Source organism: Anarhichas minor, unplaced genomic scaffold, assembly GCF_050575085.1.
Source record: "Anarhichas minor isolate MPS153535 unplaced genomic scaffold, ASM5057508v1 ptg000058l, whole genome shotgun sequence".
NCBI lineage: Eukaryota > Metazoa > Chordata > Actinopteri > Perciformes > Anarhichadidae > Anarhichas > Anarhichas minor.
This window is the reverse complement of record NW_027466504.1, coordinates 1337399-1349316: the sequence shown is the minus strand read 5'-3', so window position 1 is coordinate 1349316 and position 11918 is coordinate 1337399. Positions and strand designations below refer to the sequence as shown.

Below are 11918 nucleotides of genomic sequence, written 5' to 3'. Positions count from 1 at the left end.
ACACTAACTTGAAAGCTAAACTACACAGTAGTGATGATGATGCATATGGTGATGATTTAAAAAGTTAAAACTGAGAGGAAGTTACAGGATGTAATAGGATCAGAGAAAGCCACATCATCCATCCATCGATTGTGCACCCTTTTCCATTATGTACATTAGTCCACCATTTTATGTCATTTTGCTATTGCAAGTGGTTAAACTCATATGTTGTGGTTATTCTCTAACTTGGGTTTAAGTGTCTTGACCAAGACAGTTTGAAATGGACTGGAGGAGCCCGGGATTGAATTGCAGATCTTCTGATTGGAAAACGACCCACTCCACCTCTGATACATACATACATACATACATACATGATATATATATATATATATATATAAAATAATAACAATTCTACAATGCAAAATAAAGTGCAAAACCCCTGCAGAATATATCACATTAATTAATAGTTTGAGTGTGCCATGTCAGATTCAGCAAACGCTCCTAACTCTGTAAATGACCAGCGCAAACACGATGAATGTCACTGAGCATAAATTAATGTGTGTGTTGCCCCATATGTCAGGAAGGGTTTGTGTAGCCTACCCTTAAGCCGTGCATTTTATTGTTTTAAAGCCCAAAATAAAATGGATATTCTTTAGTGCCACTGTTTACAATACGTATTTTGTGTTCTGCAGTTCGTTGACTATTACCTAAAGCACACTTTTAGACCTCGTTCTACGTATGTTTTGGGTTTTCCAAATTATAACGAGTGCCAGCCAGTGACAAAGTGCAGAAATATAAATAGAAAGACTATTTGTCTGCCCTCTGTAGTCCTGTAAGGCAGAACAATTGCCAGAATATCAAATAGTACTAATACTCATTCCATGGCAAGATACTGTAACTCATTCTGAATATCACTCTCCTTCACTGGGCAAAAGCGTTTCGCACATGCACACTTTTTATTTAGCTTATAACTGTACAGAAAGCACAAATAACACTGGAAAGGTTCCCACACATCCCTGCTTTGAAAATGTGTCAAAACCAGCTTATACAACTCTTAGACATGAGACAGAGAATCTCTTGGTTACTTAGTCATTCTTTTCATTTTTTGAAAGTCTCCGTATTTCCCCTGCTGATGAATTTGATGCATTGGCGGTAGCAGCTTACAATCCGTGTTTGCCCTAGCTTGAAAGACATGGTCATGATGGCCATGCCGACAATAATGAAGAGTGAGGTAAGCATGAAGTACTTAGGGTGATTTGGCACAATATCGCCAAAACCGATAGTAGTGAGTGTAATAAAGCAGAAGTAGTAGGGGTCAAAGCCCTTCAATTCATTTTCCCACAATGGCAAAATGAAACCGCCAAAAGAAATGTAGGCAATCATGATGAAAAGAATCAGTACAAAGGGTACATCCAGCATTTCCATTCCATCCCCTAACCCTGTGAAGTCCCAAATGGCAAATCCTTTGGGTGGTAGTGGCAGCCGGTCTAGCTCTGGGCAGGAGAGGGTCCTGAGCAGTGGGCTCTTTCTAAGTAAATTCTCCCTGGCGAGAATCTTCTCAAAGATCTCTTTGTTGTTTTGGAGTTGGATGGACTTTTGCCGTACATCTGCTTGGCTGTGAAGTACCTGCCGGATATCGAGGGGCGCATGGATCACAACGTCATGGCTGTAAAAAAAGGTACCATCCTCCAGGGCCTGGTTGCTTGAGTCCCTTGCTGTCCTCTGAGCCTTCCACGGTGACCAGGTGTGGGAGCGGAGGATTTTGCAGAGGGTGTGAATGCGCATGTAGGCCCTGGACATCAGCATAGCAAGGAAGTCTCCCACATCGAGGATGACCAAAAGCATGAGAGGGATGCCCACCATGGCATACAAGACACACACCACCTTACCAGTCAAGGTAACGGGATAGATCTCCCCATACCCTGCAACAACAATAGAGAAAATGGGCACTTTAGTACTTTGAAACAGGGGCAAAAGGATGTGTGGATTAGCTCAAGTAGTGGTAAAAGGACAATCATGGACATAATGTACACTAAATGTGTACTTCTAAAACCAAATATCATATTTAAGGTTTTGATTAATGGACCTAGAAATATAAAACCATGGCCTTAATATATTTAATATGTTGTAATTCCATTTAAAATCACCATTTTGTTGAAATGTCTTTTTTTCATCATGTGTGGTCTGTAGATCAAGAGTTTACGTATACAACTTTGGATGTTAAAGGCTGTATATTAAGAAGTGGACAAAGTCCCAGTGACATCGCCCATTAGTTTGTGGACTTTGGTTTTGAAGCCTCAAGTTTGACATTTTGTCCGTTGGACTTGAGTGGATGAAGTACAAACAAACTCTGAACAAGACATTTTTAGGCTACCAAAAAGATTACAATTAACTGTATGAACTGAAAACACACTGTGAAAGGGTTAAAGTTCCAAGACGAAAACACAAACAACTTTCAGACCAGACAAAGCCATTGTGGCGAGCTGTCAATCACAAGGTAACCATGGCCTAAACAAGCATACCTTGCTTTATTGTCTATTTAATCTAAATGGACCATAATTGACTAATTGAACATCATGTTGTATTGAAGAAGACTTGAAACTAGAAATTAAGACCATAAACTCTGTTTACAATGTTTACTGAGGTAAAAAATCAAGTGAGAAGTAGATTCATTTTCTCATAGACTTCTATACAACCAGACTTCTTTTTGAAACAAGAGTCGCCGCCCCCTGCTGGCCATATGAAAGAATGTATGTGTAATGCACTTTCGCATTGGCTTCACCTTTTAGACCCGGAGGTTCAGTACAATCTAAATAGCATTTTATCAATCTATTATCAATCTACAAGCACAAATAATGTTTGTTTGTCTGTTAAGTATATAATTCTTCCAAACATGGTTGAGGGCGTAACTGCAATGGGCCCCCTTACCACCAGAGGGCCCCATCCAAGCCTGGAGAGGACGGCCCAGAGTGACTTGAGACTGAGTACCTCAGTAGTGGGTGAAGGTCCAGGACTGGGGTGAAGTGTCCACTCGTATAGTAGGGTATCCGCCTCTCGACATGAGGTCGGCACAGGTTAGACTTATTAGACAGGTTCTCTAAAGCCCACAGCCACATTTCTTCCAAAGTATTCAACAGGGCAATGGACCGAACTCCACCCTGCCTGTACGCTTTACACTCACACACAAATTCATATTAAAACCATGTTCTTTTCTTTGGTGAGACAGGTTAGGGAACATATTAACAGCAGAGTTTCCATTGGTAAGTTTACTTGAACCAGGTATAGGCCACAGTGATATTGGTAGGACAATTGAGTGGGCCATGGCATGCAAATGAAACTGCCATCAAACACAGAAGTTTAGTGTAAGCAGATATAATGTAGATATAAGGCAGGTTGAAGCTGCAGAGTATCTGCTCTTTGCTTGGGTGAGAATAGGATGGCAGGTTAAAGGTAGGTTAGTCCAGGGTTAGAGAATGTTGTTGCCTGTTAGAGGTCTCAGAAGATGTATTATGTCTCAGCCTGATAACCCTGCATGGCCTAATGATGCATGCCATTTAGGTCTTAAAATACACACCTTGCAATCAAGAAATGCTACTTTTTCAAAAAAATGAACATTCATACAATGACACAATGTAAGACAACAATGGAACTATTGGAGCCTTATCTTAAACCCGAAATATGCGGGCAATGAAGAGATGGATAATGTTCCCAAATAACAGGACAACACAGAAGACAATTCCCCTCTAACCTCTAACAACCTCTAATAAGCTTTTTGTGGTGATGCAAAAAGCATTCTCCTCTGAGAGTGCCCTCTCTCCAGTGAGTTGTGGGCTTCCTAAAGCCGCTAGGCCATTAGTTGGCTTCCCTTCACCACTTATCGTGTATCTGAAAGTAACAGACAAACTAATGTATCTTCACAAGGTTCTTACGCATCAAACTTCTCATGAAAAAAGATAGCTCCAGAAAGATAATAATTTAGTTAACAAATTATATTAAACATAAGGAAGACAATTTACAAATGGATCACTAATAACTGAAACTAATATTAGCAAAAGGAAACTATTAAACATCTTAAGATACATTGGTAGCTAATGGTGGTTCCAAGCTAATACAACAGCCTGTCTGTGAGGCTGCACTTAAACACAGTGGGATCTTGAGCTAAATACTATCATGCTGATGTTTGCATTACGTTCATCTTGAGGGGGACATGAATATCTGTACACAATTTCCTGACAATCCATCAAACATTTGTTGAGAGATTTCAGTCTAAACCAAAGAAGGTCGACCAACTGACTGGGTCGAACTGCGACCATATTTTGTTGTTCGGGACATTTCTGGGCTTGCTATTGGGAATTGAAACAGGTGTGAACTCTTTAGACACAGACAGGCATAGAGAGAGCAGGCATGTGGATGTGTTTCTTTGTGCTTTAGAACGTAACTGTCGTGAAATAATCCGAAAATAACGTTTTGTTCTTCTGATTCCCAGCTTTGTTTCTCACTAACGTCGGCCCATCTAGTCATTCACTATCTACCACGCTCGGCCACATCTGAGCTCTCTCTATTTCTCTCCATTGCTCGTTGAGCCGGAGAGGACGAGCGAACCAGCAACCAACAATGGGCCACATGCAAGAACATTTTCGTATTTTTATCTTAGCTTTCTTTTACTCAGTGGTGGGCCGTCAGGGCCAGCTAAGCCTTCTCTGCTGGCCTAAACAGAATCACAAAGTTATAGCTATTTTATAATTTAATAATTGTTCACAAATACACTACATGTGTTGTAATTTTTTTTCCCATTAGCTTATTTTTTCATTGCACAGCTCCTGTCTTCCTCAGTTGCTCTGCTTCCAGCCTGCAACGCTGCTTCCAGTGCAACTTGTTTTAAGGAGAGCTTTTATCCAATCAGATTCAGCCCCTATGTCTCTATGTAAGGAGAGAGGCCCTCTAGAGAGCCTTTGCAGTTTAAGTAAATGGGGACGATATTGTTGATTGTCATATTCAACCAATCAGATCTTTAGTTTGACATGTTGGGCGTATTCTTTGACGTGCCAGTGGTACTCAGGTAGCCTGCTAAGTACGTCAGCATTAACGTGCGCCGTGATTGGTCAGTGGGCCAGCGTGACTTTTGTCAAACAGAAAGCTAGCTAGCAGATCTTAGTGTTTAGTAAGAGTTCAGGTTGAAACATATGTAAGAGAAGTTATGACATTTTTAGCGTTTTGCTTGGTGTAGATTCTTCTTTTTTTTTTTTACCTAGCTTTGTTTTGTTTTTTTGGGTGTTACTGACTTTGTTAACAAAGAAAGGAGGATGGACTTTGTCTTTAAGTGAAGGCAGCTTTGGTAAGTGAACTGCTTTAGTTTTTTTTACATCTGCAGTAGCGCTACTACTGTGTTCATTTGTCTATTGTGCCGTTTTATGAATAAAATGAATGGCTCGTGCTCTGGCGCTGCAGTGTTGCTGGGTTTATTTGTTGCTTTGTTGTCATATAAATATATGTGACTGGTTCTTGTGAGTTTGTCTTGTCATTGTGTTAATTACATTGATTCTGACTTGTCCGTTAATAACGAAGCATCCCGTCATCGCAGGGTTAGGGTCGGACATTTGATTCTCCGTTTGGGCTGTTGTTTTCTTTTACAAAGCAAGAATGATGGTCTGGAGAAATGGGGATTGTGTGGCGATTGCTTTAGCCCTGTTTGAATCAGTAGCTGCTGTTGTTTCCCCGCTAAGCTAGTTTAGCTTAGCCTCCCTGAAGACACGTGCGGTGCTTCAGCTGTTTTTTGTTATTGTTCCGGGTTCAAAAGGTCACACAGCCCGTTGTCTTCTACGTGAGCGCAGTTCACCGAAAACATTATATTTCCCACAATTTAAGCTTCTGCATTGTCCAAATGCACTAGTATTATTCAAACGTATTGTTCGGTTTGTAAGCCTCGTACCGAACGGTTTAATACGAATACGTGTATTGTTACACCCCAAGAAACAAATAATAACCGTAGCTTGCGCGTCATAATGAGATTATGATGCGCAAGTGTAGTTCAAGTGTAGTAGGACAGCTCAGAAGGCCCAGGTATAAAATGCACGGCCCGCCACTGCTTTTACTTATGCTGTTGTATGATTTTTTACTCCCTGATCTGAACATCTTCCAGGTTTTTGCCTCACGAGATGAGAGTTATTTGTCAAATAATCTATTTTCTCGTTTTTGTCAAAACAGCTTTAATAAAAAAATGAAAAGGAATGGTGAATGAATAAACCAGCTGTGTATTATAATCTCTGCTTTCATGTTACATCTTTAATCCTTAATGTTGTTGTGTAAATATAATATGACAGGCAAACACCCATGTGCCGTCCTCTTTGTTTACCTTTTTGTCCTTACGTCTCTGACTTTCACTGGTAAACCCGTGTTTGATGGCACATTGCTATGAATTGTGGGTAATTCCCTCAGACAAAGTCTGCAGAAATGCAGACTTACGGTAAGGGTTCATAAAGGGTTCAAAATGTCTGCGAGAGACTCAAACACTCGATGATTTGACAAGTGGGACAGCCCTAAACCCTCACAAACTTTGTGGGAATGCATCAGCATCAAAGTGCGTGAGTCTGTGAGTGTGGAGATTGGGATTGGGCCAATCACTGGTAGTTGATCGATAATCAAGGCTGCTGTTGCTTGTTTTCTTCCGGTGGCGTGACCACCTTCTTCTGATAACTGTGAAAGGGGCGGGGCATTGGGCCCACAGAGACTAACATGCAGGAACCATACGCCTTGTCAGTCCTCAGATACTCCAACCTTTCAAAAACAGCTGCCACTTGATAATGAGACACACCAGACCTCTCAGGAAAAAAAGGGAGCCATAATCATTTTCAAGGTTATCAGCTTGTTAGTTTGTCATTCAGTAAGTAACGCAATATGTATGCATCTGTACTGTCCACAGTCCACAGAAAAATGTGTTCTACGTCCAGAACAAAGTATCCTAACATCTACCAGCAACACTGTCAACAAATCTTGTTTGGATTCTTACAGATGATTCCGAATGACGTTGGTGACCCCCTGACCTGTCATCTAGTAACACTCTCAGGAAAAAAGTTCCTCCCAAGGCACAGCTTGCTTAAATCGTCTCAAATATGTATGGTTCCATTGTGATGAATCCAGATGTGCTGGGAGACCTTTCCTCTAGCACTACCCTTTAGGCCAAGCTATCTGTTTGCGTACAAGATATCTCATAATGTATCAGGCATATTTCCATTTATTGCCGAAGGAGAACACATCTCAGCTCAGGAAGTACTCAGGAGCTGCTGATTCTGTTTTACTCCACCATCATCCAGTCTGTTCTTCCATAACTGTGTGGTTTGGATCGGCCACTAAACAACGGACTGTCAGGTCTGCAGAGAGAATCATTGGTTCCAGCCTGCCCTCCATCCTGGACTTGTACACCTCCAGAGTCAGGAAACGAGCAGGAAAGATCACTGCAGACCCATCACACCCTGGACACAACCTGTTCAACTCCTCCCCTCTGGTAGGCGCTACAGAGCACTGTACGCCAAAACCACCAGACACCAGAACAGCTTCTTTCCACTGGCCGTCACTCTGATGAACAATTAATCAGTCATACTGCACTATTACCTCTGTTTGCACTATTACCACCATTTGCACTATCACCTCAATTCCATTGCCATTGCTGTTGTATAGGTTTATGTTCATATATATATATATATACAGTGTATATACACTTTTGGATATATATATTTATATTAGGGCTGGGCAAGTTAACGCGTTATTATCGCGTTAACGCATTAATTAATTAATGCCGACAATTATTTCATCACGCGTTAACGCAGTTTTTTTTATTATTAAGCGGACATTTTTAACACAAGAACCAGGCAGTGAGCGGTGAACAGCTGTTTGTGTGGCGTCTCTTCCTGTTTCCTTCACCTACATTCCCCTGGGTCCTAAGTCCCTCCGTGTACAGCTTCTTATCACCCTCTATGTACCAACGTACATTTATAACAAATACCACACATATTACGGTAACCAGTCTTGCATATGTGTCCGACCACAATACCAAAAAAAGTAAAAAATAAATGATTCATTTAAAGTGTTTTTGTTTAGAATATGTATAAAGAATATCATTTAGTTATCGCTACTGATAATTTAACAAACGTAAAAAAAAAAAAGAAAAAAACATGACGATGATGAGATAGGTTTGCAGTTATCAAGGTGTATATTTCAAATTGCATCTATTACACATGAAAATAAAGTTGTGAACACAGGCTGAATATCTATTATCAGAATCATAACTGTGTTATAACTGCTACAGGGAATACTGCTGTTAAAAATAACCTTATTTGTTTAAAGTGTTTGCAAACCAAATGTTATTGCACTTTTGTTCATATAGCAGTACTTTTAAAATAAAAGTGCACAATACACTACTTTTGAATTCATTATTGAATTTTGCACATAACAATGTGATTAATCGCGATTACAAATTGTAATCCTTGCCCAGCACCAATTTATATTGTACATAGTTGTTAAATGTTTATACTTACATCTGTTCTACTTTTTTTGTTGTCCTTGTTTTATTTTTCATATTTTTCTTGTTTATTGTAAACTTGTGTATTCATGTTGAGAGCAATGTGTAAACTGGAGTCAAATTCCTTGTATGCGTATGCATACATGGCCAATAAAGCTGATTCTGATTCTGATAATCACTATTGACAACTAAAAGATGGTAAAACATTATTGAGGGCCGCTATACTCAGCACTGGCGCTGACCACCAGCACGCCGTTCGGCATACTTTCTGTAACCAGTGTAGAATCAAAGCATGGCGGAAGTGGCAAGGTAGGTAGCTAAATAGCCAGCTGTATGCTAGTTAGCTAGATAGCTTAAAATGAATTGAAAACAGTCGATGGCAATGTGCTTTCTTATGCTGTGACAAAAGTGTGTGGATAAAGCATAAGACCTTCTAGCTAAGACCACCTATACTCAGCTACTGTATCAAAGTAGTAATGAAATTGTATTGAATCATTAACTGGTTACACATGCAGCCACATCGAATTTCCCCTCCCTGCATGACAGGGCACAGACCGATCGGTGACCGGTCCCCGCTGGGACCTTCCTGGGTCCTTGGCTGAAAGAAGATCCCTGCAATGATGTAGTGAATGAGGGGCCGACTGGTGATGCCCCTGTGCCACCATATATGGAGATCAATTGCAATTGTTTATCTATCCACCAGTTAGAGCAGCAATTATCGAAGCTGAAGCTGTTGTACTGCAGCCTGAAATCAGCTGTTTTCATCATCTTTGATGTGTGTGTGAGGGATGCGCCTCCCACACAGAGCAGAGGCTACTTTAAATGATTATCATATTATAATCACATCATGATGATCAGGTCATGCAAATATTATGCTAAAGCTTTTTGTAAAACACCAATACAGACAGTTAATTCGAGATTGAGGTAGCGAGACGCTTGACGGAGACAGCCTTCAATTTACTCATTATACCATCTATTCTGTATGAAAGCTCTAAGAGATGCGTTATTCAACAGAATTAGCCTTCATGAAAAGAAAAGCAATAGCCAACGGGAGGGAAAATAATAATACATGGTAAGAAATAACTGCGTGTGTGGCGCTCATCTGAGGAAAACATCTAGGAAATCAGCTGATCACATTTCATGTGTATGAGGGAGTGTGCTTCCCACACAGACCTTTAATGATTATTATCATATCATAGTGGTCAGGTCATGAAAATATTACTATCCTGAAGCCTTCTTTCCCAATTTGGTCAGGTTAGACTCAGTGATTCTCAAGCACAGGGTCATGGCAGTCTACTGGTCTCTGCTCCTTATGTTACTGAGCCCAACCAATACAATAGCAAGTCTCTGGCCTCTCTGAGTGTAAGAGGGTGTTTTAAGTCACTGATTTGACGCAGACCGCGAGGGTTTGTTAACTGCACCGTATGCATGCAGAAGGCAAAAAATGTTAGGAGGTCATAAAATCTGTCAGAAAACCAGCCGCAAGACGGTAGAGAGAGGAAAGAGAGGGAGCAAGACATTATAGGGTGGCTGATCCTATAATAATATATTATATTTCAACACAAAATACAAATATGTAAAAAAAGCTTGTAACTAAAGCTTTAAAATATGTAATATTTATATTATTATGTTATATTCATATAATGAGTAAATGTACTTAGTTTCATTCCACCACAGACAATCAGACTTTATGCTGTTGGAAATATGTGAATACTAACTATTGACAACTGAAGGGCGGCAAACATTATCGAGGTTCCAAATGCTGTACGTCTGAGAAACATACAGCGCAAGCCATGGACTAAACAAAGAAACATGATTCTTTAGTGTACTTCATTTGGTTTTAGGGTGTTTGTGAAGGTGGCCCCATTTAATGGTGACACCAAAAGCTTGAGCCAATATATTAGAGCAAGTTGAAATACCTAACCTTGATGACTTCACTAAGACACCATCAGGGTTACTTTCTGCCTCAGAGCCACAGGAGATATCACTTTCACAGGTAATCGTCATTTGAGGAGAAATATATCATATACACATACACAACTTGCAGTAGCTATGACAATCATGTTGACTTACCAACTGTTGTGAATACAGTGCAGCAGAAGAACATAGAGCCAAAAAAATTCCATCTGTCAGGTCTCTGAAACCATATGGACTTGAACTCACGCATCTTAGTCTCCACTTCCTCCACTATGTTTGGAGGTGTGGAGGAGTCGTTTTCTGAAACAAGAGAAAATATTAAGATGTTCAGTCTAGAGCAAATTATGTGCTTCATGCATGCCTAGGTCCAAAATCATTATAGAATGGGAAGAAAATATAAAAAACAGCCACATATTTAATCAGCAATCATCAAAAAGTCCATTGATGTTATATGTTAGCTTTAAAAGTTTGGTTGCCCAGTGTTATCAGATATTTGTGGTCACTTACTGGAGAGGTTCTGGACGGTACTGATAATCTGACGAAGGAAGTCATGGTACTCGTCCGGTAAATATAACTCGCTCTTTCCCTCAATGTGCTCGAACATGAGCGCACCCAGCGCTGCGTATGCAACCAGGGACAGACACAGCAGAAGGTGAGGAAAGAGCCTCCAGAAACGCCCTGCGCATTTTCTGGACTCGGCTTTAGCGCTGATTCCTCTCTTCACTGCTACTGACATCTTCTTCTTATTCCTCTTCCAGCTGCACCGCAGTCCCTTCAGTCCGTGTGGAGAGCGGCTGTGCGTCCCTCAGCTTGGCTTTATGCTCCAGTACTGTGCGCAGAGGCTGCTGAGGCAGTGGACACCACATCATCCATACATGCATTTCAATCACTGCGATGAAGCCTCCGGAGAGTGCGTTATTCACTCAAGTCCATTATTACATCCTCTGACTGAGCCTGACAAACATTTACACCCCCAGCATCATTAGACCAGCTTATTGTGATACGTTTTTTTGTTTTTGTTAATACTAAACTGAAATACAGCTGCAGCATAACCTAGACATAGTGACCCCCATTACAAATATAGCAGTCAAGTCAACAAAAGTAAAACATAAGGAATTTAATGGATTTTATTACATATACTAAAATCCATACAATTCCTTATGTTTTACTTTTGTTGGCTTCTCATTGAGGTATATCAACTTACATCATTCTTCCAGTTTATTCCATCCATCCAACACCCAGATTGATAGCCAGTAGTGGAAAAAGCCTAATCAATTCCTTTACAATTAGTCTACAACCATGTAAAATAATATGCCTTAATTCAGCTTGATCCATTTTTCTTATGAAGTCCCACTCTGTGCAACAGCAATTATGTCCCTTTAATCTCTAAAAACAAATAGTCTTGCCCTTTTCAATTAAGCACCAGGGACAACAGGTGCTGCAGGATTTCTATATTTAGTGAACCATGTGAGGACCAACTGTGGGTCAGAGAACAACTGGGTCCCTT

The 11918-nt window shown here is 40.4% G+C and overlaps 1 protein-coding gene across 1 annotated transcript; it reads right to left on the bottom strand.

The window, feature by feature from the left end:
• Positions 1-1077: 1077 nt before the first annotated feature.
• On the bottom strand, positions 1078-11147 carry kcnk18 (potassium channel, subfamily K, member 18). Its single transcript, XM_076077346.1, has 3 exons — positions 10919-11147; positions 10568-10711; positions 1078-1901 (listed from the first exon to the last, which is right to left on the bottom strand). The coding sequence occupies exons 1-3, from the start codon at positions 11145-11147 to the stop codon at positions 1078-1080; spliced, it is 1197 nt and encodes a 398-aa protein (XP_075933461.1).
• Positions 11148-11918: the final 771 nt, after the last annotated feature.